The following is a 24,208-nucleotide window of genomic DNA, read 5'->3' on the forward strand; positions in this document are numbered from 1 at the left end:
GAACGCTACCCGGAAAAACATCACCGAGGTTCAACACCAAGGGCAGCTCGCACGGGGATCGCGTGAAGTCAAATCAAATCAAATCAAATCATATTTATTCAACATCTTTCACCAAGATGTTGGGAGCACGGACAAAAAGCCTTTGCAGGATCGGCTTGACTGGGTCCGCACCCCCTCAGGAAGCTGACAGTCCTATAAAGTCAACCAAAGTTGACTGTGCAGCAGCGGAGACAGCGATACATCATTACACAGTGGAAACAATTACACAATGGAAACAACATTACACAATGGAAACAAACATTACACAATGGAAAACATTAAACAATGGAAACAAATATTACACAAACATTACACAATGGAAAAAAAAAAAAAAAAAAAACGAGAACAGAAGCAAAAAAGAGAATCCAAAATTTATACAGTAAATAACCGGCACAACCTTTCATCCGATTTACATTCTTGCATGTTGTTGCAATAGATACCCTATAAAAAAGTTATTTACATGTTACTTAGGGCAAAAGTCAGACACATGAGTACAAATACACACACCCACAAAAGAAGCCCGATCTGAAGTTACAGATCTAATGAATTTAGTAAGGATGGCAATGCATGCGCGAGCATTTGAACACCATAATTTGTGCGAGCGCGAGGTATTTTCCAGTGGCAAGCGCCTTTGAGGACTTTTACTCCAGCTTGTTTAATTTGCAGATCGGATTGGACCCCGTCCCCGAGGACGTTCTTTGCGAGCTCCCAAAGGTATCGGATGATTTGAGAGAATTAATTAACTCTCCAATAACTGCAGCGGAGGTAGAATCCGTAATTAAACAGCTACCCAAAAACAAGTCCCCAGGTCCAGACGGGATTGTCTCAGAATTTTATCAGGCTTTTCAAAACATTTTAAGTCCGGTACTCGCTTCAGTTTTCGAGGACACAATGCACAAGAAGCTACTTCCTCCTTCCATGCGAAATAGCCACCTGGTCCTCCTGCCGAAAACACCACAATCCGATCCAATTCCAAGCACATCCGATTTCCGCCCGATTTCCCTTTTGTCGTCGGACTACAAAATCCTGGCTCGGATACTGGCTCATCGACTCGAAACGGCCCTTAGTCCGGTGGTGGGCCCACACCAGACTTGCGGTTTTAAAGGGCGAACAATAAATTCCAACCTTCACTGGATGAGGACCGCTTGTGAGGCGGGAGAGCTAGGGTTGGCACCACTGGCTGTGCTACAGCTCGACCTCAGGAAGGCATTCGACAGGGTACAACGGCCTTTCCTGTTCACACTCCTCAGGCACTGCGGAGTTAGAGATGCCATGATGGAGTGGATCCAGATATGCTACACCCAAATCACGACGAGCATAATCCTTAATGGGCAAGTAGGAAACCCCATCATGGTACAAAACTCTGTCCGCCAAGGCTGTCCAATGTCTCCACTACTTTTTGCTCTTTACCTGGAGCCGCTGTGTCGCATGGTTGCTGCGTCCAACAAAATCGAAGGACTCGTTATGGGTGGACGGGAACTCCGAGTGTTGGCATATGCCGACGACGTTGCTCTTATCTGCACAACAGCTGCCCAAGCCGGAGAAGTACTCCGACTGGCACATCAATTCTGCGGTTTCTCCGGTGCAGAGCTGAACCTTGAAAAATCCGAGGGAGCCTGGTTGGGGTGCTGGGAAAGAAAGCCGCGCAAGTGCTTCAACATGCGGTGGTCGGACCGCGTTGAGACATATCTAGGGGTAAAGATCGGAGTGGGCAAGGCGGTGGCGCCTCGGTGGAAAGCAAAAGTTGACGCGGCCGAATGGAAGCTTCACCTCTGGAGGAACCGTAACATATCCATTTACGCAAGGTCCCTCTTGTGCAACATGGTAGCATACCCCGCGATTCTGTACGCAGCGCGCATCACCACCATCGATGTCGGCTCGATACAGAGGCTACACCGGTCGTGGGCGGTGTTTGTTTGGCGGTCACAATACGAGCCCATGCGCCGAACGAATCTCTTCTGGAGCGCGGAGGGGGGAGGCATAGGACTGATAAACGTAGAACTCAAGCTCGTAGTCCAGCGCTTCATTTTCTTCCGCGACCAGGTTGACCCGTTCCTTCAAGCGGCCATCCAATGCCTAGGCTCCTTTCACTTGCGGCCGTGGCTTGCCACGTCAGCGTCTGTCGATCACGGCTCTCGCATCACCGGGTTCTACGGGGAGATAGCGAACGCGGTGGCATCACTGCAGACCTATTTTTCTTGGGAATACCTGCTCACTGTGAACCCAAGAAAGTTATACTGGGACTTAGTAGCGCAGACTTTGCCACCACCTCTGTACCGTCAGCCTCCGGTCTCTCAGGGTGGAGGCGATGTGCTCAAGCGAGTCAGGCAATCGCCCATCCCAGTCGGCACAAAAGATTTTTTTTTCCGTTTCCACGCGGCAGTGTTGCCAGTCATGGCGCGTCAGCAGGAGCGGGGCTTCTTCCTTCCCTGGGGCGCCGGATGCCTCCTGTGTGGCAAACCTGAAACCGCAGAACAAGCTTTCCTTGACTGCAACACAGCGATGTATTTCTGGCACGAAATACAATCGTGCTTCAGAACATCGTGGAACGTCACTTGGACGGGCCTCAAGTTCCTGTGCGTGGACACAGAGCACCCCGCTTTCCGTGATTGTGTCCTAGCCATTGGACTCCACTCCCTCTGGAAAGAGAGGGTAGACGCAGTGGAGTGCGCCCTCCACCCACAACCCGCATGGCGACACTTTCTGCGGGAGGTCCAATGGACGGTTAGTGCATTGGGCACATCTGACTGTGACCTGGAACTGCGAAGGAAGCTCGCCCGAGGCAGCCATGCGCTGAAGCGCTACAAAACCAATGAGGAAAGACGCAGGAAGGGACACGTCTAATCCATTAATAAAATAAAAAATGTGATTGGACCGTTTAACGAGCCAGCGCATCTACGTTGACCAGCCCCTCTTTTGAGATACAAGAGAGATTAGCGCCAGCTAATAGAACACTCACAATTCCTTCAGCCCTTGTTTTTTTGTATAGTCTGTGTTGCTGTTCTCTTTGTCCTTCTTTATTGTTTGGTTTCTCTTTGCCTTTGTGCCTTTTTTCTTCTCCTGGATTTACGTTTGCTGTCATCTTACCACTCAAACATGTAACGGACACATCCGCTGTCAGAGCTGCTCCTGAACCATGTGTAACACTCGGCATAACGTGTATATTTATGTGTAAATAAAGTTATTGTTTCAAAAAAAAAAAAAAAGTCGGTTTCGTGGCTAGGTCGGTAGTGCGCCGGGCACCTTGCGTTCCGCCCGCGGCGTCATGGGTTCGAAACCGGGCGCCGGAAACTGTTATTTCTTTTATAGTGTAGTGGCCTGGCTGCGGACTACGACAAGGCGCGCATGCGGACTACCGCCGCGTGACATTGTGAGTTACTAAAATGCTATGCATTTAAAAATAAAATAAGCCGTCGTCCGTCGACTCTACAGAATGCTCCCTCGAATTGGCGTTTGCTGGTTATTGGCCTCGAGGACATACCGTGGCGCCACCTACGAGTGGCGTCACTTGTAGGACGCCGAATGGTGTTGTCGTCTGCTACAGCAGATTTCCCGTGCGTATGCGGAAGCGTGTTTTTTTCTTGTGGCCACCGCCTCGCCCGCTCCTTGTGGATTTGATGCAAATTACCATAAAAGTTGTCTGTAAACCAAATAATTCGGGCAAGCATTCAGCGACTCGCTTGTTCGCGGCGACACCGCCGCGTTTCGGTAGTTGCTACCATCGCGACCCACAGCTCTTACATATGCAGCCAGCCAACGCCAAGGACGATGCAACTGATGCCGAGAAAAGTACGCTGCAAATTCATTATGAAATACTTGTGACGGGGCATGTGCGTGCAAGCAAACACCTTGTAACAGCGACGGAAACGCGTCGCTCACTTATGATCTTACCGCGCGAACTGCTCGTATTGCCTGGTAAATGAATGACGCGAGAACGCTGCTTCGCCGCACATGCTTAAAAGTATTGTCATGGTCTGCAGTTTGGCTTGATCAGTGCCTATTTCCCCTACGATGTTTTTATAGTCATGCCCGGATTTGATTAACGATCACTGCAGTAGCCTGTACTCTGCACGGCTGATGTTTACTTTTCGCGACTTGTCCGCAAGGTATGAACGGTATGAACGCGAGTTTTTAACGGCTTCGAGCGGGTTCGGACAAGGCTATATTTAGTTTTCATTAGGTGCTTGTCGTGGTAATTTCTAATTTCAGCGCGGTTTGTATGTTTACAGTAAGCCGGCATTTCTCAAGCATCAATTTCGAAACTCACGACTGCTCATAGAAGGCGAGGCTGCGTACGAGGAGAAACACGTCGTTAATGATTTCGGGTAATGGGGATATCTAGAATAGGAGAACAGAGCGTTGGGGGCCCCCAAGAAGTTAGAGGAATCCAAACGCAACACGCGCGTGCGCGACGGGAGGGCCTTCGCCATCAGCTCGCAGCCGGCTTCGGATGCACGTAATCGGATGTTGGGAACTTTAGGCTTGGCGTCGCAGCAGATGTTTCATCGCCGTTAGAGTTTCGAGTGACAGACCCTAACAGAACGTTTCACCGCGCTGGGAACTCTGTGCGCGGTGATTTCCGTTGAAGCGATCCACGATCAAGATACCTGCACGGCCTCGGCCGATTCTTGCGCGCAAGCATAGCCACCCTTCGGCCGCTCGCCGCACCGTGCGTGAACGGGCCGGCGCTGCCGGGACCGACCTCCGCGGCCGTCGGCTTAAATCGCGGCAGATATTTGAGCATCGCTTTGAAAACCACAGCTGATGACACTACCTATCAGAATTTTTTATCGCACTAACATCCACTTTCACCAATCTGGAACTTCTTTTTCACGATTTGTGTGATTTTAAAAAGCGGCGACAAGTTGTTGCTGCCGCGACCTGCGTCTGTTCGAGCCGCACCGGCGGTGTGCGGGCAGGCACGGCGGGTGCGTGTGCTTCTGCGAGCAGTTAACGCTTCACGATTTCTTGCTTTATACGTTTCTTGCAAACAAGGGAAATCTAGAAACTTCACTCGGCGATCGTCGTAGTCCACATTGTTGATCGGGGAAACAAGCCGCTGCTTATGCTTCGGTCGCATGCGTAATACACCACCACGCTCATGGTGTTTGCGGATAACCTACCACAGTTGATACGGTTATACAGTCACCATTAGGTCGAACTGCGCTTGACGCACTGAGAATTAACTTCAAACGAAGGAAATTTACACGCAAATACTTTTAGAATGCGCTTCCTAAGCGAAGTGTCACGCGTTGCAAGCCAACTACGCACCAAGATAGGAACGGTGATCCTACAAGTGACGTCAAAACGATCGCAGCGCCGGCCTCTCCAGTGGTGGGCCTCGCGGCCAATAGTTACACGCGCCTAAGGTACGGAGAGCTCCCACTGGGCCCCGACCTTCTCTCTTTCCAAGGAAAGCAATTAATCGCCGCCGGCACGCGGCAGTCACCCTCCTCGTAACAGGCGCGGCTGGCACCACAGGTACTTCTCCAGAAAAGCGGCCGCCCGTCGACGTTTGACGGCCAGCTTCACCTTCGCCTGCCAATAAGCCACAGACAGCCTAAGAAAAACACCTAACAGCCGTTCACAATTCGGACAGTTTTCATTCTGCTCGAGACCGGCACACAGACGCATTGCTTTCACACCGTTCGGCCTCCCCAATGACGTTCCGGGCATCGCGCCCTCACTCACGCACAACGCTCACCTCCAGTGGCGGAGAATCGCCCGTGCAGTGACGCGGGAAACACGCTGAGTTTATTTGACACTAGAAGAGGCACAAGTCTCCCAAAATGTTGGGTACAATAAAAAACGTGAAAATCTTAGCTTCAACCACCTCGCAGATGCACAACCGCGTTGTTTTTAACGAGCCACTTTCAGCGATCACTGCATTTAGGGCTCGCGTCGGCTCGCTGGCGTATTCCGTCGGCTCGAAGGTCGGTGGCATGGAGGCGACGTTGCAATGTGTCGCACGTCAGTGCAGGCTGGTTCCAAAATGTTCGCAACGAGCTTCGATTGTCGGGAAGCACTTCACATCCATTCGTGCGGCCGCAAGTTCACATCGACAATACATTTTCGGGGACGCTGGAGCTCACATGACACACGACCAAAGGTTGGCGAACTCACTCATGAGTCCACTCACTCAGACTCATTTGGACTCAAACTCACGCGTGAGTTTGAGTTTGAGTGAGCGCGACGCTAGCGTCGCATGGTGAGTTTCAGCTTGAGTGAGTTTCAGCCGAGTGATCCCGACTGAGTTTGAGTCCGATTGAGTTTGAGTACGCCTGAGACCTAGTGAATTCTGAGTCTATTTTGAGTTCTGAGTACATTTTGAGTTTGAGTCCATTTTGAGTTCTGAGTACATTTTGACTTTGAGTGCATTTTGAGTTCTGAGTACATTTTGAGTTTGAGTCGACTTTAAGTTCTGAGTACATTTTGAGTTTGAGTACATATTGAGTTTTGAGTACATTTTGAGTTCTGAGTACATATGAGTTTGGAGTCCATTTTGAGTTTGAGTACATATGAGTAGCCTAGCAGGCAGCTATGGTTGGCTGTTAAGTTTCAACGTCACTGTGGGCTCGGAATTCAGGTTACCTGCGGGTACGGCACTAATCGCGATCTGCATGATCGGTTGGGAGGACGGGGGTGTCTGATTTTTTTTTTTTTAGTTTCTTAGTGAATTTTCATGGCCATAAGCACTTACTGTATACCTAATTTTCGGGGCTGGGCGCGTGAGTGATAATTGACTGGTGAGGTCATAAAAAAGGGTTGTCTTAACTTTTCCTCCTGACGGATCCACTATAAGCGTGGGAAAGGGTGGTGTGAAAGCACACTTCGGCGCTGGCGGGCTGGTTGTTCGCCTGCTACTGTTTACGGCTTGATATACTAGGGGTCACAAAGGAAGAGGTGAGAGCCGGGGGGAAATGGGGGCGGGGGCTGTCCTTTCTGCTGTTTCAAATGAATTAGCTGAATTGACTGGGCAGCGCCCTTTAAGACAGAATAATGACCACATTAAATTGGGTGAAAAGTGAAACTGATGAGGCTAAGGCGTGTAAGGTATCAAATGAAAGGTCCGGAATAACGGAATCACACGGGGTAAATAAAAAAATGCTTCCTGATTGTAGTCGTCAGGCAGTCATAATGAGTCATAGATTGGGTTAAAATTCAAAATGACGCTTCGAGGGCATGTGGGGAATCAAATTCAAGGTTTCGATGTGGGGAATCATTCGGGACGAAAATGAGTTATGGATATATCATGACATAGTTATGGTAAGTCATAGATTCGGTTGAAATTCAAGTTCATGACGCTAGGGCGTATGGCATATCAAATTAAAGGTCTCGATGAGGGTAATCACGTGCTTCCTGATTATTATCATGGCATAGTCAAAATGAGTCATAAATTAGGTTAAAATTCACAATGATGCCACTGGTTGTCCGGTGCATCAAATTGAAGGTTCCGATAAGGGAAATCACGTGAGACAAAAATGTGGTAGGGTTATATCATGAGATAGTCATGGTTAGTCATTGATTGGTTTAACAATCAAATTGATTCCTCGAGGATGTGATGGGTATCAAATTAATGGTCTTGATGAGCGGAATCACGTGGGAGAAATACAAAAATGCTTCCTGGTTATAACCATGAGATTGTCATGGCGAGTCTTATATTGGGGCAAAATTCGAAGTGACCCCGCTAGGGCGTGTAGGGTATCAAATTTACGGTCTTGACGAGGGGAATCACGTGGTACAAATAAAAAAAGGCTTCGTAGTTCGAATCATGAGATAGCATTATGAGTCATAGATTGGGTTAAATTCAAGGTGAGGCCGCTGAAGCGTGTCGGGAGTCAAATTGAAGGTTCCAGTTCGGGGAATCACGTCGGACACTTAAATAATGCGTCCTGGTTACAGTCATGAGTCATGGTTAGTTTGACTGGTATGAATTCCATATGACCCTGCTAGGGTGTGTGGGGTATCAAATTAAAGGTCTCGTCCAGGGGGATCACGTGGGACAAATATAAAAATGCTTTCTGGTTATAATTATGAGGATATAGCAAAAGGTATATAGCAAAAGGTACACATTCACACTCTCACACTCTCACACACTCACTCACACTCACTCTCACTCCACTCACACTCACACTCACACTCGCACTCATACTCTCATTCTCACCCTCACTCTCACTCTCACTCACACTCACACTCACACTTACACTCAACTCACACTCACGCTCACACTCTCACTCTCACTCACACTCTCACTCTCACTCACACTTACACTCACACTCACACTCTCACTCTCACTCTCACTCACACTCTCACTCTCACTCACACTCACACTCTCAATCTCACTCTCACTCACTCAAACTCACACTCTCACTCTCACTCACACTCACACTAACACTCACTCACATGCACACTCTCACTCTCACTCACACTCTCACCCACACTAATACTGTCACTCACACTCACACTCTCATTCTCACCCTCACTCTCACTCTCACTCACACTCTCACTCGCACTCTCACTCACTCACTCTCACTCACTCACACTCTCACTCTCACTCTCACTCTCACTCACACTCTCTCTCACTCACACTCACACTCTCACACTCCCTCTCACTCACAGACTCACACTCTCACTCTCACTCTCAGTCTCTCACTCTCAATCTCACACTCTCACACTCTCTCACTCTCTCACACTCTCACTCTCACACTCTCACTCTCACACTCTCTCACACACACTCTCTCTCTCACTCTCACTCTCACTATCACTCTCTCACTCGCTTTCAGTCTCTCACTCACTCACACACTCTCTCTCTCACTCTCTCTCACTCACACTCTCTCACTCTCACACTCTCACTCGCACACTCTCTCACTCTCACACTCTCTCTCTCACTTTCACACTCTCTCTCACAGTCTCTCTCACTCTCTCACACTCTCTCACTCTCACACTCTCACTCTGTCTCACTCTCTCTCACTCACTCTCTCTCACTGTCTCTCGCTCACTCTCTCTCTCACACACTCTCTCACTCTCTCACTCACACACTCTCTCACTCAAACACTCTCTCCAACACACGCACACACACACGCTCACACACGCGTGCATGCTGGAAGTTAACAGCTGGGTACGGTGGTAGTCATTGCTTCAACGACAGCGTGGTGTTTTTCCGAGCTACGAGAGCTCATCCCACCTAGCAAATGCTAATAAAAACTAATACAAGTGGCTCAGCAAACAACGAGGCACTTTTTTGTTTGTACCACGTGATCTCCCTCCTCGAGACCCTCAATTTGACACCCCACAATCTTTAGCGCCACACCTTTCTGCATTTTCACCCAATCTGAGACGATCTATGACTCCCGTGTTACGCGGTTCGCCATTTTCGATATTTTTCTGATTTCTTTTTTAGATTTTTAACATTTAGTTTTATCAATTCTCTACATTTACGCTTTTATAATGATTACAGGTTGAACTTCCGTGATATCTGCATTTTTGTGTATATGCCGGGCGTTACAAGATCATGGCGGGGATAGGGGGTGGGGTGTACTCGGCAAAGAATGCTACGCAATAAAACAGCAAAGGTATATTCATGAACGCCTCGCGCTTCAGAGATTCGCGGGGACAATTCGCTTTGACAGAGGGCGTTTTTTCAGGATTCAGAGCAAGAATGCACGGAACCGTAACCCTAAACAGCTTCGACATAAATGAACGGAGCAGTGAGCGCACGTCCCCTCACCCAATCTTGCTTGTATCGACCTGGGGACCCAGCACACCATCGAGCCTGGACCGCGTCTGTCATGAACACGAACCCGGAGCCTACATCAAGAGTTTGGTATCCAATATATACGTACAATTGCTTCCAACTAGCTCTACTCTTCATGGGAAGGAGGTATAGCTGTATTAAATCTGCAACGAAAATTGTTTCCAACCTCAGAGGAGCTACGGTGTAATGTCGTGGCGAATGCAAGAGTTTTACTCACGAATTTGCAACCGTAATATTTTTACCACGCGTGAATTTGAAAACACTGACTGCTAATGAAATCAGAGTCCATCTGACCCCGAATAAATTCCTAGCATGACAGAGTTGTGAGGCCATTTGAGTTCTGAATTCATTTTGAGTTCTCAGCCCATTTTGACTTCAGAGTTCATTTTGATATTTGAGTACATTTTGAGTTTTGAGTCCATTTTGAGTTTGAGTACATTTTGAGCTTTGAGTACAATTTGAGTTTTGAGTACATTTTGAGTTTTGAGTTCAATTTGAGTTTGAGTACATTTTGAGTTTTGAGTCCATTTTGAGTTTGAGTACCCTTTGAGTTCTGATTACATTTTGAGTTTGAGTACATTTTGAGTTTTGAGTCCGAGTGAATTCTGAGTTTTGCGCTCAATGTGAGTTTGAGTTTGAGTGAGCGCAGATGTGCTGCTCAGCATTGAGACTGAGTTTGAGTGAGTGGTGATTCGAAAAAAAATTGTGAGTGAGTTTGAGTGAGCCGCGCCAACTTTGCCGAGGTATGCACACGACACCAACTGGCAGCCATTTTGTAAGGAGGCGTAGAGGAGGAAGGGGTGAAGGCGGAGCAGAAGGAGATCGAGGAGGCGTGGGAGTTTTTAATACTCCCATTAGGACAAACGCAGTATTCACAGCTAGATACTGCAAGTAAAGATGGTTGTGGTTCGTTTCCCCGAAGTCCGGCGTCGATCAGGAACACAATCGCCCGGGCTCCGGTTGATTTGGCAGGAGGCTGGCAGGGCGATGGTGTTGAACTTCTTGGAGATGGCGGTAGAATTGACGAACTTGAGGCGTTGGGGTTGATTAAGTGAAACGAAGAGTTTATATACGGCTATTAACAGTAGGAAAATTGGGTACATGAGTAATGAAAAGAAAAACTTCAAACTTCAGCTAGACGCTAGCTCCGAGTGCGCACAAATCGCTCGAGCTCCTTAACTTCGTCTAACTATCCTATTCTCGGAGCGTATACAAACCGCTCGAGAAACGACGGCCGAGACCCTGTCTCGCCGCTGGATCCGTCTAGTTGCCCGGTATGGCGCTGCACCCTGAACTTCCGATGTGATCCTAACCTCTAGCCTAGGGGGCTCACAAATCCCAACCTAGCTTTAACGGTCGAGACTCCTTGTCCCGCCGGGAACTGCCCAGCTCGGCGCTCAGACAAGAACGATTTCTAACGGCCAAGTTCGGCCTTATAACACCTCGAGATCACACTATCTCGGGAACGTCCCTGTAACGTTCGTACACGCGTAGGGAGTACCCAAATTCACGTAGACAGCTGTCAGTCAGCACGCTACGGAATATTCAATGAGGCGCCGCCATCTTCGGGTCAACGGCACGCTCGCAGACGAGCAGCTCCGCACGACCCCGCGGGGTGAGAGCGAAATGCGGCTACGGTGAACTGTGCCGGCCGGGGCGCATTAACAATGGTGTCTCGCGCGGCGCGCGCTTCGACGCCGGTAATCCCACAGCCTCTGCGCGTAACGTCAACGGTTCCCGGAATCCGGCGGCGCCGTCTGCTTTCTCAATGGGGGATTATCCCTGGGAGACAATCCGTCTCCCGTGCGCGCCGTAACAAATTGGCGTCGACTGCTCTGCAGTGTTGGCAGTGCTACGTCGTCAGACAGAGTGGCGGGTTCTCACGCGCCGCCCAGGCGCTTGGCCGCTGATCTCATAAGTGGACCTCACAACTCCCCGCTTTAAGAGGGTTACTGGACCTCTTGGTTCAGTCAATCAGAAAAGAATTTAAAAGGGCCACTCGTTTCATCTCTCCTTCAGCAATAGCAGCGTGACAAACAAACAGAAAAAAAACACGTGGAAGGAGCTAGGTATAGCCACAAATGAGCCCCCTTCCATTTCTGCAGCTGATCCGAACCCTCTCTCACCTAAACTACAAACACAACCTATTCACTATCCGTCAAAAGGGACGGAATACTCTAGCAAACCGGAAACACACCAAAAAAATGCTTACAACACTAATCGCGAGTAAAAAGAAATCGGGTCTTGTCTCTGGAGCGCGTAAACGGCACGAACAACGAGACAACTCAACCTATAACACTGATGCGCGCTATCATTGCAAACACACGCACACATTCCGGCCCTCGACAAGAAGAACAAAAGTAACAAGGATTGGCTAAGAACACGGTCAATTCTGCAGTCAACGAAACTAAAACGTTAAGAAAGTTTGAGTTGTCAGTATGCGCACGCGCGCAAATGTCCTCCTTGATGGCGTAGCCTGATAACGTTCCCTCAAGAAGGTTCGGTTGTGCTTTCGCTCACTTGCGGTGCACAGAAAGTTCGGTTCGGAGCGCGGATCTATCAGTTCGGTGCACGGATCCAGCACCCAAGGCATCTCATCGCGCACAACCACGACACACACACACACACACCACCAACGGAAAAGGACGGGTGAACGGTAACGTTCACGTCCGTCGTGGCGGTGTTAAGGCTGGGAGGAAATTCAATAGTGGCCTTCCCAAACAACTTTCTGAAAACAGGGTAGTGCATTCGCGTATTTCTAAACCCTTTGCAACTGGGCCCGACCGTGGAGCGTTGCAATGTCAACGCAAGTCTCGACAGTTCAGCCCCATGAGGCGAACACAACTTCGGGGAAGCCGGAGTGGTATCGCAAAATGCGACTTCGCTTCCTGTCCCATAGGCCAAGTGGCCATGCCTCTCCAATGCCCCAACGTAAGGCAATGCTGCGCGCTGGCAGCGTGAGCGCAGGCTTGATGCTGGAGCGGAATGGCGGCCCGCGAACGCGACGACCTTCTCGGGATCATTCTTTCCCCTACGCACAGACTGCCCCGAAACAACAATTTCACAAGCACCTGTCATTACCAAAATCCGCTTGTGCAGGCTAGGGGCATTCTGAGCAGTGGCCTGACAAAGACAGTTTTTCGGCTGTCCCAGCACGCACTCATCCTGGCACAACTCCGAACTAGGGCCTGCGACACACTGCCAGGTCGCAGAACTTAGTGCGTCAACCCATCCAGCGCGGCTCCCGACTAAATCTCGGTAATAGGAGCAACCAACACTCAAGCTACGAAGCTCTATCTCAGCCGCCGGTTTCGCGAGATCGCCGGTTGCGACTCGTTCCTCTGTTTCAACTGTAGCTGCCTCCTCACATGGTTTTCCCCTCCTTCGCAACCTCCTCGGGAGCTCTCATTCTTGCTTTCGCAGTCTCCACGCATGCGTTTTCGTGTTCTCCATCGGCCTCCTCGGTTACACTCTCACCGTCAGGACTACCAAACCCATCACCTCCGTATCGTTCCTACCCTCTTAAAACGTTCTGAGCTCCTCATTCTCCGTCTTCTCGCGGTCTTTCTCACTTCCTCTTCCATTGTCTACATGTTCAACCCAGTCTACATTCTCAGCTCCGTTATCCGCCTTTAACTCCTGGTTTTCCTCAGCCTGATCGTCAACTCCGTCTCTTGTTGGCTCCGTCTCGTCACATGCTTTCTCGTCTTCTATCTCCTTTCTCATCTGAGCGAGCTCCTCAGCGCCCGACACGGAGTTCGCTTTCTCGTGCAACTTTACAGCCTAATTGGGAGCGCGGCGGGCCCCAAGACTTTTCTGCGTCAGTCCAGTCTCCTCCGCTCCACCGATTAGAATTTGGGTACTGCCCGGGCCAGCAAGTTCAGCATGCATTAGCGCAGTGTCCGGTGCAAAAGCAGCTGGCGGCTCTACACCCGCGACAACGGGGCCCTTGACTCTGCTCCTATACGCCTCGAGCCCGGCCTGTAGGGGCGCCACTGAAATCCCCCTAGCGGCCCGTTTCGAAAGCAGGAGCGAGAGTGGGAGTCCACGGCCCGTTCCGCCCTGTCGCCGTTGCTTTTAAATGCAGAGCATTTCAGTAACTCATGATGTCACCCGCGTTGACGTCCGTAGTCCGCACCGTCGTTGTCCCTCCTATATAAAATAGTGATCTCCATGGGATTGCCAGTGAAACTGCAACGCAAACTTGGGCACTCTCAAGTGTGGTAGCCGCACGGCGTTCGCCCACTGTTTGCGGCGTTCTCCATCGCTTGGGAACCGATAAACGGCGGTGATTGCACACAAAGGATGAATGCACACCAATGTACAGCAATACTAGTCAGCGGAATGATGCATTCACCGGTGGAAAGTGACGCCCAATTCCTTGGGTACCGATCGCGACTTGCAGCCTGGCACCGAGCATTGCGGCATTGTTACAGCGAGCCGCTTCACAAAACTGCTGCGGCCACACTGAAGGCCGTGTAACCGCGCGTTTAGGTTCACGGTCACGCGCTGCAAAACGGCCTTCTACCTGCCTATCAGCTGATTTCCGCCGGCTCGGCGCTGGCAGATGCAGACGACAAGAGAGGCGATACAGGACGGAGGAGGCGGAGAAGGTGCACCGAGAGAGAGGAAAAAACATCCCCCTCGCGAGGGGCACGATCAAATGCAGAGCATTTCTGCGGGGGGGCGCGCCTGCAAGTCGTATGGATTACGTATTGGTTGTTGTTGTTGTAATTGTTGTCTTCCAGCGTAGACATTGGGCCTCCTCGATTATCAGTCCCGGATCGTCCGCGGACTGCCCGAGACGCGATCCGGCGCTCGATTTTCCCATGTATTCCTACGGGGCTCCCGGTCCGAACACAGTCCTCGGACTGCCCGCGGACCGTCCAGGACTGGTAAATCGAGGATGCCCATTGTCGATGAAGTCGATGGTGAAACGTGCCGTGAACCCCCTGCCGCGGCTATGACGCAACGTGGAGCGGCTATGACGCAACGTGGCGCGGCTATGACGCAACACAATCCAACACAATCCACTTTAATCCAATCCAATCGAATCCAATCCAATGCCCCTCGCGAGAGAGTGTAATAGCGCCGAAATCGCCACCACGCGAACGCGTGATGCTGACGTCACGATCACGCCACAGATGTTAGCGACCGCAGCGCGCGCGAACGACATATGTGGTTTAAGCGCGAACCGACCGCGGCGAGAGAGCGCGATGCGAGCGCCCCAGCTGTTCTTGCGCGCGAACCTAACGCGGCGAGAGAGGGTGTTGCGCACGTCCCCACCTGTTGTGCGCCCGAACCGAACGCGGCGAGAGAGGGCGTTGCGAGTGGAGAGAAGGCGAGGAGGACGCGGGGGAGAGGGCGCACCTCTGGCCGACAGTTGAATGAGTCAAGGATATAAGGCACGTTCGTAACCTTCCGTTCTGTGTCGGCTTTGTGGCTCAGTTGGTAGAGTACCGTGCCCCTCGCGTTCCGCCCGCAGAGTCGTAGGATCGAAACCTGGCGCCGGCAAGTATTATTTCTTTATATAGTGTAGGGGGAGCGATGCGGACGCGGACTACGGACGCCAACGCGGGTGACATCGTGAGTTACTGAAATGCTCTGCATTTAAAAGAAAATACTATCCGGCGCCAGGTTTCGATCCCTCAACACTGCGGGCGGAACTCAATTTACATGCTGCTCTACCCATTGCGCCACAAAGCCGACACCGAATGGGACGCTACTAACGCGCCTTATATCGTTGACTCAATCAAATTACTGCTGACGAGCGCTCTCTCGTCAGCAGTTGCCACACGTGCAACAACATTAACGTAACGCAAACTACTTAACGTCGTGCGCCCCCGGAAATGCTCTGCATTTGATCGTGCCCCTCGCGAGGGAAATGTTTATACAGGAACTCCTACTTCTAGAGGACTCCTGGCGCCCTCTTTATGCCGTTGTTGAGACTATGAGGAGGTCTTCCAAGGGCGCCAAATTTGTATTCTACAAAATCGATTTTCGTGTTTCTCATCGCTGTAACGCGTTGGTGGCAAGTGCACGTATCGAAAACGCGGAATTTCAGCTAAATGATCGCAAATCTTTTTAAATTTCCCTTTAGGTTGATCTGTTTTTTTTGGCTCGTTCAAGACAGTGATTTACCGTTTGTCCGCGTTCGAAATATGGAATAACATGGAGCAAGCACTCTGTTTGCAAGCGTGGTGTGTTCACGAGAGTATAAACGTTTATGACGCGATCTTAGTGAGATCTATATGAGCGCCAGGCGTGTGTCACAGGCCGGCGTCCCGAAGCCAGCATTTGCATGCAGCTGATTGCAATTCCGCTGCCCTGAAATTTAGTGGCAGTGTCTCCGTATGCGGCCATACACACTATGATGTAAATCGACTTTGTGCACTTACAAAATACAGCGGAGCACTCATACCTGACAGCACGTAAGTTACGCCTGCCAATATCACATATCAGATATTGATCAGTACCATGAACCAGCCAATGCAGCATAAATTTCACAAACATTGTACCAAAGAAGTACGATGGATAATGCAAAATTACACTCCGGAGTCAGCACACGACGACAAATTTAATGATGGGTCGTCTTGTCCCGAGGTGAGCGCTCGCAAAGATTCATCTGTTACATTAATCCTCCACGAGAAGCGCGAAGATGGGCTTATAGAGTAACCCGCGTCCGTGACCAAACTCTTCTTCGAAACTTCGTCATATGACACAGGGAGACTGCAGAATCTAGGATAAACCGAAATCAGAGACCCTTATCAGATGCGACACTCTTCCAACGAGCCCGTGTGTACGAGATTTCGGCGCACGTTAAGGATCTCCAGGTGGTCAAAATTAATCCGGAGCCCTCCACTACGGCGTGCCTCATCGTCTCCGTTGCGTCAACACATTAAACCCTGCAATCAATCAATCAACTCTTCCAACGACACCTCGTATCGCTTGTTAACTGCCTACCCTGTGTTCTACAAAAAATGCGTTCGCCGAGTGATCAGGCGTTTGTTGAAGGTGAAAAACAAACTAAAAGTGAACACGCAGCTTGTGTGTGTGATTACTAAGACGTTCAGTCGTTGATTTCACTCCGCATTTGTAAACAAGGATAGTTGAGCGTCCTCCTCCTCACCCTACCCCGCCCCCCCCCCCCCCCCATGTCTAGCGAAATATCAGTGCATTTCGAATCTAGTTGGTCTGGTGAATACTACCTTGCTCAAACAAACGCCTTTAGCATTTCAGAAGCTGCACTCGGTTGTTTTTTTCATTCCCGTACGACTATTCTATTTATTCCTGACTTGCAGACCATTCATTTTCCCGTGGTTTCATTAACATATACCTCGGTTCTTACTATAAGGCATGAGTGGGCACATATCTGACAATGCACAGCCTTTGAGTGTACTTAACATTTTCGCGTGGCTTATATTCCCATAAAAGGCACAAGTTTTAAATGCAGAGCATTTCAGTCTCTCGCGATGTCACCCGCGTTGACGTCCGTAGTCGTAGTCCGCACCCCTCCCCCTACACTATATAAAAAAATACTATCCGGCGCCTGGTTTCGATCCCTCGACCCTGCGGGCGGAACGCAATGTACATGGTACTCTACCCACTGCGCCACAAAGCCGACACAGAATGGGGGGCTACGAACGCGCCTTATATCCTTGACTCATTCAAACTACGTCAAGAAGCTGCTGATACAACGCATTCACTACCACCAACTCCCCAAACACTAAACGTTAACGCAATACACCCACCCCCTATGCAACGCATTTACTCGAGTCCCCCTCGCGGGGAGATGGGCCCAATTACGATGGCAGTGCAACGCCGGCACGTGCGGAGAGAAAAGAACAAAGAGAACAGAACTCCCACTGGCGCAGTTTCAGGCAGAGGGCGCGCGAGCACTCCGAAGGCGGGAAATTTGAATTGCATGGGGTGGTAGCAGTAAGCGGATAACGGCGGTACAGGCCACTATGGCGAATCACTGCTCTGCATTTCCGACAGCTTTCACATTGAGTGGAACGGCTTCTAATTTTTTGTCAGCTGTTGGGGTACCACATCCCCGAAACATATTTTCTACGACGTACATATTCGAATCAAAGCCGCATTTGTTGTTTGCGCTGCAAAACGAACCAACCTCTTACAGTGCCAATATCAGGACTAAACGAGGCGACAATAAATAGAATTCACTTGTGCTGACGTGTTCCAAGGTGACAGCGGTGATATGCTGCTGCCGTCGCCGACGCCCGCAAGAGCGGCCAAGACGCGCGCAGAACCGCCTCCCCGGGTAGCTCTTGTTGGCGTTAGAGCGCTCTACCAAGACGCAGCTGTTTTTTTTAAGTGCCCTAAACATGCAGTTAGCTTACAGACGTCACAATAACAAGTTGTTTAGTGTGCGGAAAGGCAAATAGAAGCGAAAGAGAACCAAAACACTGCATGACCACCTATCAGCCACGCAGCGCTAATCCCGCTAACGCCACGGAGAAGCGGCGGCAGGCGGCGCAGCGATCGCGAATCTCGATACCGGACGCGCTCGCTGGGATGCTCCGCCTGCTCGTTTCCCTTTCTATGCAGATGTTCCCGGCTGAGCCACTCGCTCCCCGTGCGCAGCCACGGCCGCTTATCTCGTTCTCGCGCGGCTTCAAATTGAAAAACGGGCTGCCCCCATTCAACTTCGCTGTTAGTGCATAACTGGGCCTGCTCGAAGGGTTCTGCCTTATGCGCTGCAGCTCCACCCCCAAACTTTGCCTGCGAGGCTGCTCGTCATGTTCAAGCATCGCCTCATTACACTGCTCTACGGTATCACCGGATGCGCTTACATCGTCACTCCTCATCCCAATGTCCATCTCCACGCGTTCGACACCGGCGGAAATGCTAGCTTCGTGTAGGGAGTCACGCCTGCTTACTTTTTAATCGCAATATTCAACTTCCAAACACTGTCCGGAACCATTCAACTTCGCTGTCGCTATACAACTAGCTGGGTCTGTGCCCCATTGTTTCTGCTCGCGGGTGTCTGAGCGCAAGGGCGTCTGCCTCCTCCGCTCCAGCTCCAACTCATACCTTCGCAACCGCTCTTCAGATTCGAGCCGAAGTTTTTGTACACGCTCCTTTGATTCCCGCACCTCTCTTCTCTCTCGCTCCGCCGCCTCTCGCGCTTTTTCCTCCGCTTCGCGCGCTTCTTTTCTCTCTCGCTCCGTCGCCTCACGCGGTCTTTCCTCCGCGTCGCGCGCATCTTTTTCTCTCGCTCCGCCGCCTATCGGGCTCTTTCCTCCCCTTCGCACGCTGCTTTTCTCTCCCGTTCCTGAAACTCCAATTCCATTCGTCTAATAATTATTGTTTCGGAATCCGCTTGGACCACCCCTCCTGCCGCTGCTCCCCTTTGAGGTGGCGCCTCATGCGTCTTACCATTTCCGTCTCCTTCCGCCATGTTCGCCAGCATGCTCCGCGTGACTACCATGCAACACCAGACTCAGCCTACACCGCCACAACGAAGCGCAAGAAATCCCACTCACCCGCACCTTCGGTGGTCGGCCGCCGCGTTGTTGGCCCCGTGCGATGGCTTGGCTCTGCCGCTCCACTCCGCGCGGGGCTCGGCTACTGCCGATGAGGGCGGGCTTGCGCCCGCTTGCTGCCCCTGGCTGTGGCTTGGTGTTCTCTTCTGCCAAATCCTGTTGGCTGCGCCAGTAAAGATTGTTGTGGTTCGTTTCCCCGAAGTCCGGCGTCGATCAGGAACACAATCGCCCGGGCTCCGGTTGATTTGGCAGGAGGCTGGCAGGGCGATGGTGTTGAAGTTCTTGGAGATGGCGGTCGAATTGACGAACTCGAGGCGTTGGGGTTAATTAAGTGAAACGAACAGTTTATATACAGCTATTTACAGTAGGAAAACTGGGTACATGACTAATGAAAAGAAAAACTTCAAACTTCAGCTAGACGCTAGCCCCGAGTGCGCACAAATCACTCCAGCTCCTTAACTTCGTCTTACTCTCCTATTCTCGGAGCGTGCACAAACCGCTCGAGAAACGACGGCCGAGACCCTGTCTCGCCGCTGGATCCGTCAAGTTCCCGGTACGGCGCTGCACCCTGAACTTCCGACGCGGTCTTAACCTCTAGCCTAGGGGGCTAACAAATCATAACCTAGGTCGAGACTCCTTGTCTCGCCGGGAACTGCCCACCTCGGCGCTCAGACAAGAACGATTTCTAACGGCCAAGTTCGGCCTCATAACACCTCGAGATCACACTCTCTCGGGGACGCCCCTGTAGCGTTTGTACACGCGTAAGGGAGTGCCCAAATTCACGTAGACAGCTGTCACTCAGCACGCTACGGAATATTAAATGAGGCGCCGCCATCTTCGGGTCAACGGCACGCTCGCAGACGAGCAGGTGCGCGCGACCCCGCGGGGTGAGAGCGAAAGGCGGCGACGGTGCACTGTGCCGGCCGGGGCGCGTTAACAATGGTGTCTTGCGCGGCGCGCGCTTCGACGCCGGTAATCCCACCACCTCCGCTCGTCACGTCAACGGTCCCGGAATCCGGCGGCGCCGTCTGCTTTCTCAATAGGGGATTATCCCTGTGGTATGCGGTGGGCCAGACAATCCGTCTCCCGTGCGCGCCGTGACAAATTGGCGTCGACTGCACTGCAGTTTTGGCAGTGCTACGTCGTCAGACAGAGTGGCGGGTTCTCACGCGCCCCCCAGGCTCCTGGCCGCTGATCTCATAAGTGGATCTTACACTGCGTTTTGTGAAGCGGTACAATCGTCGTAAATGCGCCTATTTACGACGGCTTGTGGCCTCCGGTGTAAAGTAGCAGTATTTCCACCATCATACTACCACACGTGCGAGCAGGCCGCCTGCCGTGAGGAGTTTAAAAGACGTATTCCAGCCAAAAACCTCCCATTCAGGATAACTTGTGTTTTGTGTGTACGTTTCCCCGCCGCTGGGGGATGACGGCAGGGGCGCGGCCCACTCCCTCATGTGACCGGTTTGTCCGGGAGCTCTGGGCGGGCTAGTCTGATTCGGACGACGGAGGACGGCCCTCTATGGATACCTGCCATCATCGGTGTCGGACGTAGGTACATTTTGCCCCTCTTGGCTTTCTTTTGTCCGCCCTCACTGCTGTTTCTCCCACCCTGACAAGGGTCGTCTTGGCGGTGGTAGAACGACGCGCCCGACGTTTTTTATTGTGGTGGTAATAAACATCGGCGTTGGCGATTTCTTTATCTTGTGTGTTCCTAGCTGTTCGCAGCCGCTACGCCAGTTGGTGGTCTGTGGCGGAGTTTAATGAAGCTAGCTTTGCGGCCGAGTGTCGAGTGCGAACTATACGTCGCCGTGAGAACCCTGGTCCTCACATTTTTTGGCGCCCGAACGTGGGACTCGTCTTCAGTAGAATTCGAGGCTCGCTAGCTCCGAGAAGGAACATGGAACACGACTACGTGTTGGCGGATTTGACGATGTTGGTCGACCTTTGTGGTCATGCCCTGGAGGTCCCGCGAGGATGTACAACAGCGTGCTACGCAGACCAAGAAGCGGCTCGGGTACCCCCTGTCCACGGCCCCTACGCAACCGCGGATGCGGCTTCCGCGGCAACGAGAATTTCGGACGACTCCGGATTACGCAGGCGCTCTAGGTCAGGTGACGCCGCGTGTTCGAACCAGGGCCTACATGGATTCTGAAGCCCCATACAGAGCGCTTCGCGTGCAAACTCGGCACGCGGGCCCCTGTAAGTAAGGGAATGTCTGCGGATGCAGCTTCCATCGCGAACGCTCTCGCAAGCACCATGCAGCAGGTGTTGCAGGCGAAGCGCTCTCCCACTCCCACAGTGCAGCTACCGGTGCGACATACAGCGGTTACGGTGATAAGATGAGCGTCAGCGCTTTCATTCTGGGTCTGAGCCTCTGCGAGCAGGCGACCGACACCAGCGAGAGCGAGGTGCTGCGCAGAGTTCTGCCCGCAGCCCTAGTAGACCATGTTGCCCGGTAGTATCGGATGATAGGCCATACGGCGCGCACGGTCGACGACTTCCGAGCGATGTTCCGGGAAGAATTCCTTTCCGTCAACTACCTCCCGCGGATAAGTAGAAAGTTGGAAATGCGCCCCCAAGTCCTGGACTTGGGGGCGCATTGTCTAGTATGTCCGTGCGATACAGGAGCTTTACGAGTACGCCAACCCATATGCCCCAAGCTCGGAGTGGGTTGATCGAGTCGTCATGCAATGCCAGCCCACCTTTGCCTTGTACTTGAGGAACCGCAGTTACAGGGATCTCAACGAGCTGGCGGCGGAATCTCGCCGTGTGCAAGCAGCAGTCGCGGCTGCACGCGCGTATCGGCCACTGCCGCCCCCGGTGGAAACACTGGAACCAAGCTGTGCTTCGTGCGGGGTCACGGGCAGCTCGCCATGTGCAACCAGCAGTTGCTGGAACCAGTTGCTGAAAGACTGGAACCAAGCTGCAAGTGGGGCGGTGTTATGGACAACGGGCGAGCAGAGGACGGCTCTACGTTGAGACACAGCCAGCGAGACACGCTTGTCCTCAGGACCGAGCACTGGACCCGTCCCCGTATGGGTGGCGCTATCCGGAGGCGATACGGCCCGAGCCCCAGCCATTCCCCCGCGCAGTGCAGAGAACAAACCGGTTGGATGATCGGTCGGCGAATGCGCCCCCAGTCTTGCTTCCCTGCAGGGAATCGCCGCTGCCGTGATTGTCCTGCACCCGCTCACAACTCGCTCACGGAGAGCCGTATGCGGCCAGCTGCAGCCATGGAGCGCCCGAGCGGCCGGGGCCCTAGCCCGAACGACGCACCAAGCAGTGCGGAGTTCCCAACGCTGTTGCAAGTGCGGCCAGGTTGATGGGGATCTGCCCAGTTGGGCACGGAAACGTAGCGGTCCCGCGGTGAGTGCGCCGGCGGCTGATCCACGCACCCAAGAGGCAAATGTCACCGCGCCCATCGCATTCGGAGTTCGAGTTCCGACCAGTGCGCCAGCTCCTTTTTCCGACCTCGCAGTTGCGGGAAGGGGGGGGGGTTAAAGAGGCACAACTGAACACCGGGGAAGCACTTCGCAGAAAGGGGACGAGGTCGTTTCCCGTCTCTAGCGCAAAGCCGTTCGGCCGCGCGCCGAAGTTGCCTCTACACCTTGCCTGTAGTGATTTTACGCGAGGCGGTGACGTACGCCTCGTCGCGCGTTGGAATCAGCGTGTGCGGGGAATGCGCTTGGTCCACGTTCCAGGTCCCACGCTTCCAGTTATTCTGGGTAGAAGGTTGGACTGGTCGTGGACATCGGCAACGGAGGCTATCGGGGAGGACCGTTTACGCCACTAAAGCCGTTCGCCGATCCACGACCCGCAGCTAGATCTGTGTGTGGGCGTACCGCCAAAACGCCCCTCTGCCTAGAGAAGCAGAAGCTTCTGGCGCAGCCGGTAACCGGCGCGTGCCGCAGCTTCCGAACTCGACAGTTGCTCCCGCCGGGGCCGATTTCTCCTGCGCCGCATGCTCTCCCCTCCCCCCTTTCCCTCTCTCTCCCCCCCCACCCCCCCCCCCACCGCGGTAGGGCTCCTGTGCTGGCCAGGTGGCGCTGGACGGCAGGAGGCCAAATCAACTCCCGGCAGCACTTCCGGGTAGTACAAAGCTGCCACTCGCAGGTTCGCCAACGGACCTATGAAGTGGAACTTTAAGTGAGAGCTTCTTTTTTAAAGTAATACACATGATGACAAGAACCTTGTGAACACCCCCCCCCCCCCCCAAAGAAACGAAAAGGGAAGGACATAGGCGACTATGGTACGGCAAAGTCAGCGAACCGGCCGGCTCGTCTCCTCCCGTGCGCCGCGCTGCCGCGCACTTTCATTAAACACTGCCGGTTTGCATGGCCGTTTCCAATACTTGATGCAGTGCTAGCTTGCCTTTTTTATTGTACCGTGTCTCGAGCAGCCCTCATCGGCAAAACGCAGCGAGCGCCAGCAGCGTGAAATCTGTTCTGTGATTCCGAAAGTAAAGGCAGTACAACAAAGCGGTCCAGCGAACTGAGCGGCCATTCCATTTTCTTTGCTCTCACTTTAATTAAGGCTTTTGCTCCATGTACTGGCAGTTCGCACTTAATAGAATAAAAGAAAAAACACAGTGGCCATCATATTGTCACGAAGCTAAAGACGACGCAGTTGTCTTCAAGGAAAACAAGTTTATTAGAGCAAAATTGTGCTCCCCTAAGAACTCAAAGAATACACAGGGGGGCGAAGACAGTCAGTAAAGTGACCTGCGCAGGCGAGCGTCGGTTAGTCGAATACCGCGGCGTCAGCTCTAGAGGCTTTTATCTATCGGCGCGAGTGTTTCTCGAACCGTCGATTTACATTCATTGTGGATCAAAGAAGTTTATTCTGGGCTCTGGGTGTTAGGGCGAAGCGCTCTCCTTATCAGAATGAGATAACCCGTGCGGAATAA

At 52.1% G+C, this 24,208-nt stretch overlaps 1 protein-coding gene across 1 annotated transcript; it reads left to right on the forward strand.

Annotated features, from left to right (window-relative positions):
- The first annotated feature begins 1,860 nt into the window (after positions 1-1,860).
- LOC144175760 (uncharacterized) lies at positions 1,861-21,761 on the forward strand. The gene is made up of 2 exons (XM_077704776.1): positions 1,861-2,543; positions 21,602-21,761. Exons 1-2 carry the CDS (start codon positions 1,861-1,863, stop codon positions 21,759-21,761), a joined length of 843 nt encoding a protein of 280 aa, XP_077560902.1.
- The last annotated feature ends 2,447 nt before the right edge of the window (positions 21,762-24,208 follow it).

The sequence above is a fragment of the Haemaphysalis longicornis genome, unplaced genomic scaffold, assembly GCF_048455015.1.
Source record: "Haemaphysalis longicornis isolate Haplotype H1 unplaced genomic scaffold, Haemaphysalis longicornis Haplotype H1 scaffold_3, whole genome shotgun sequence".
NCBI lineage: Eukaryota > Metazoa > Arthropoda > Arachnida > Ixodida > Ixodidae > Haemaphysalis > Haemaphysalis longicornis.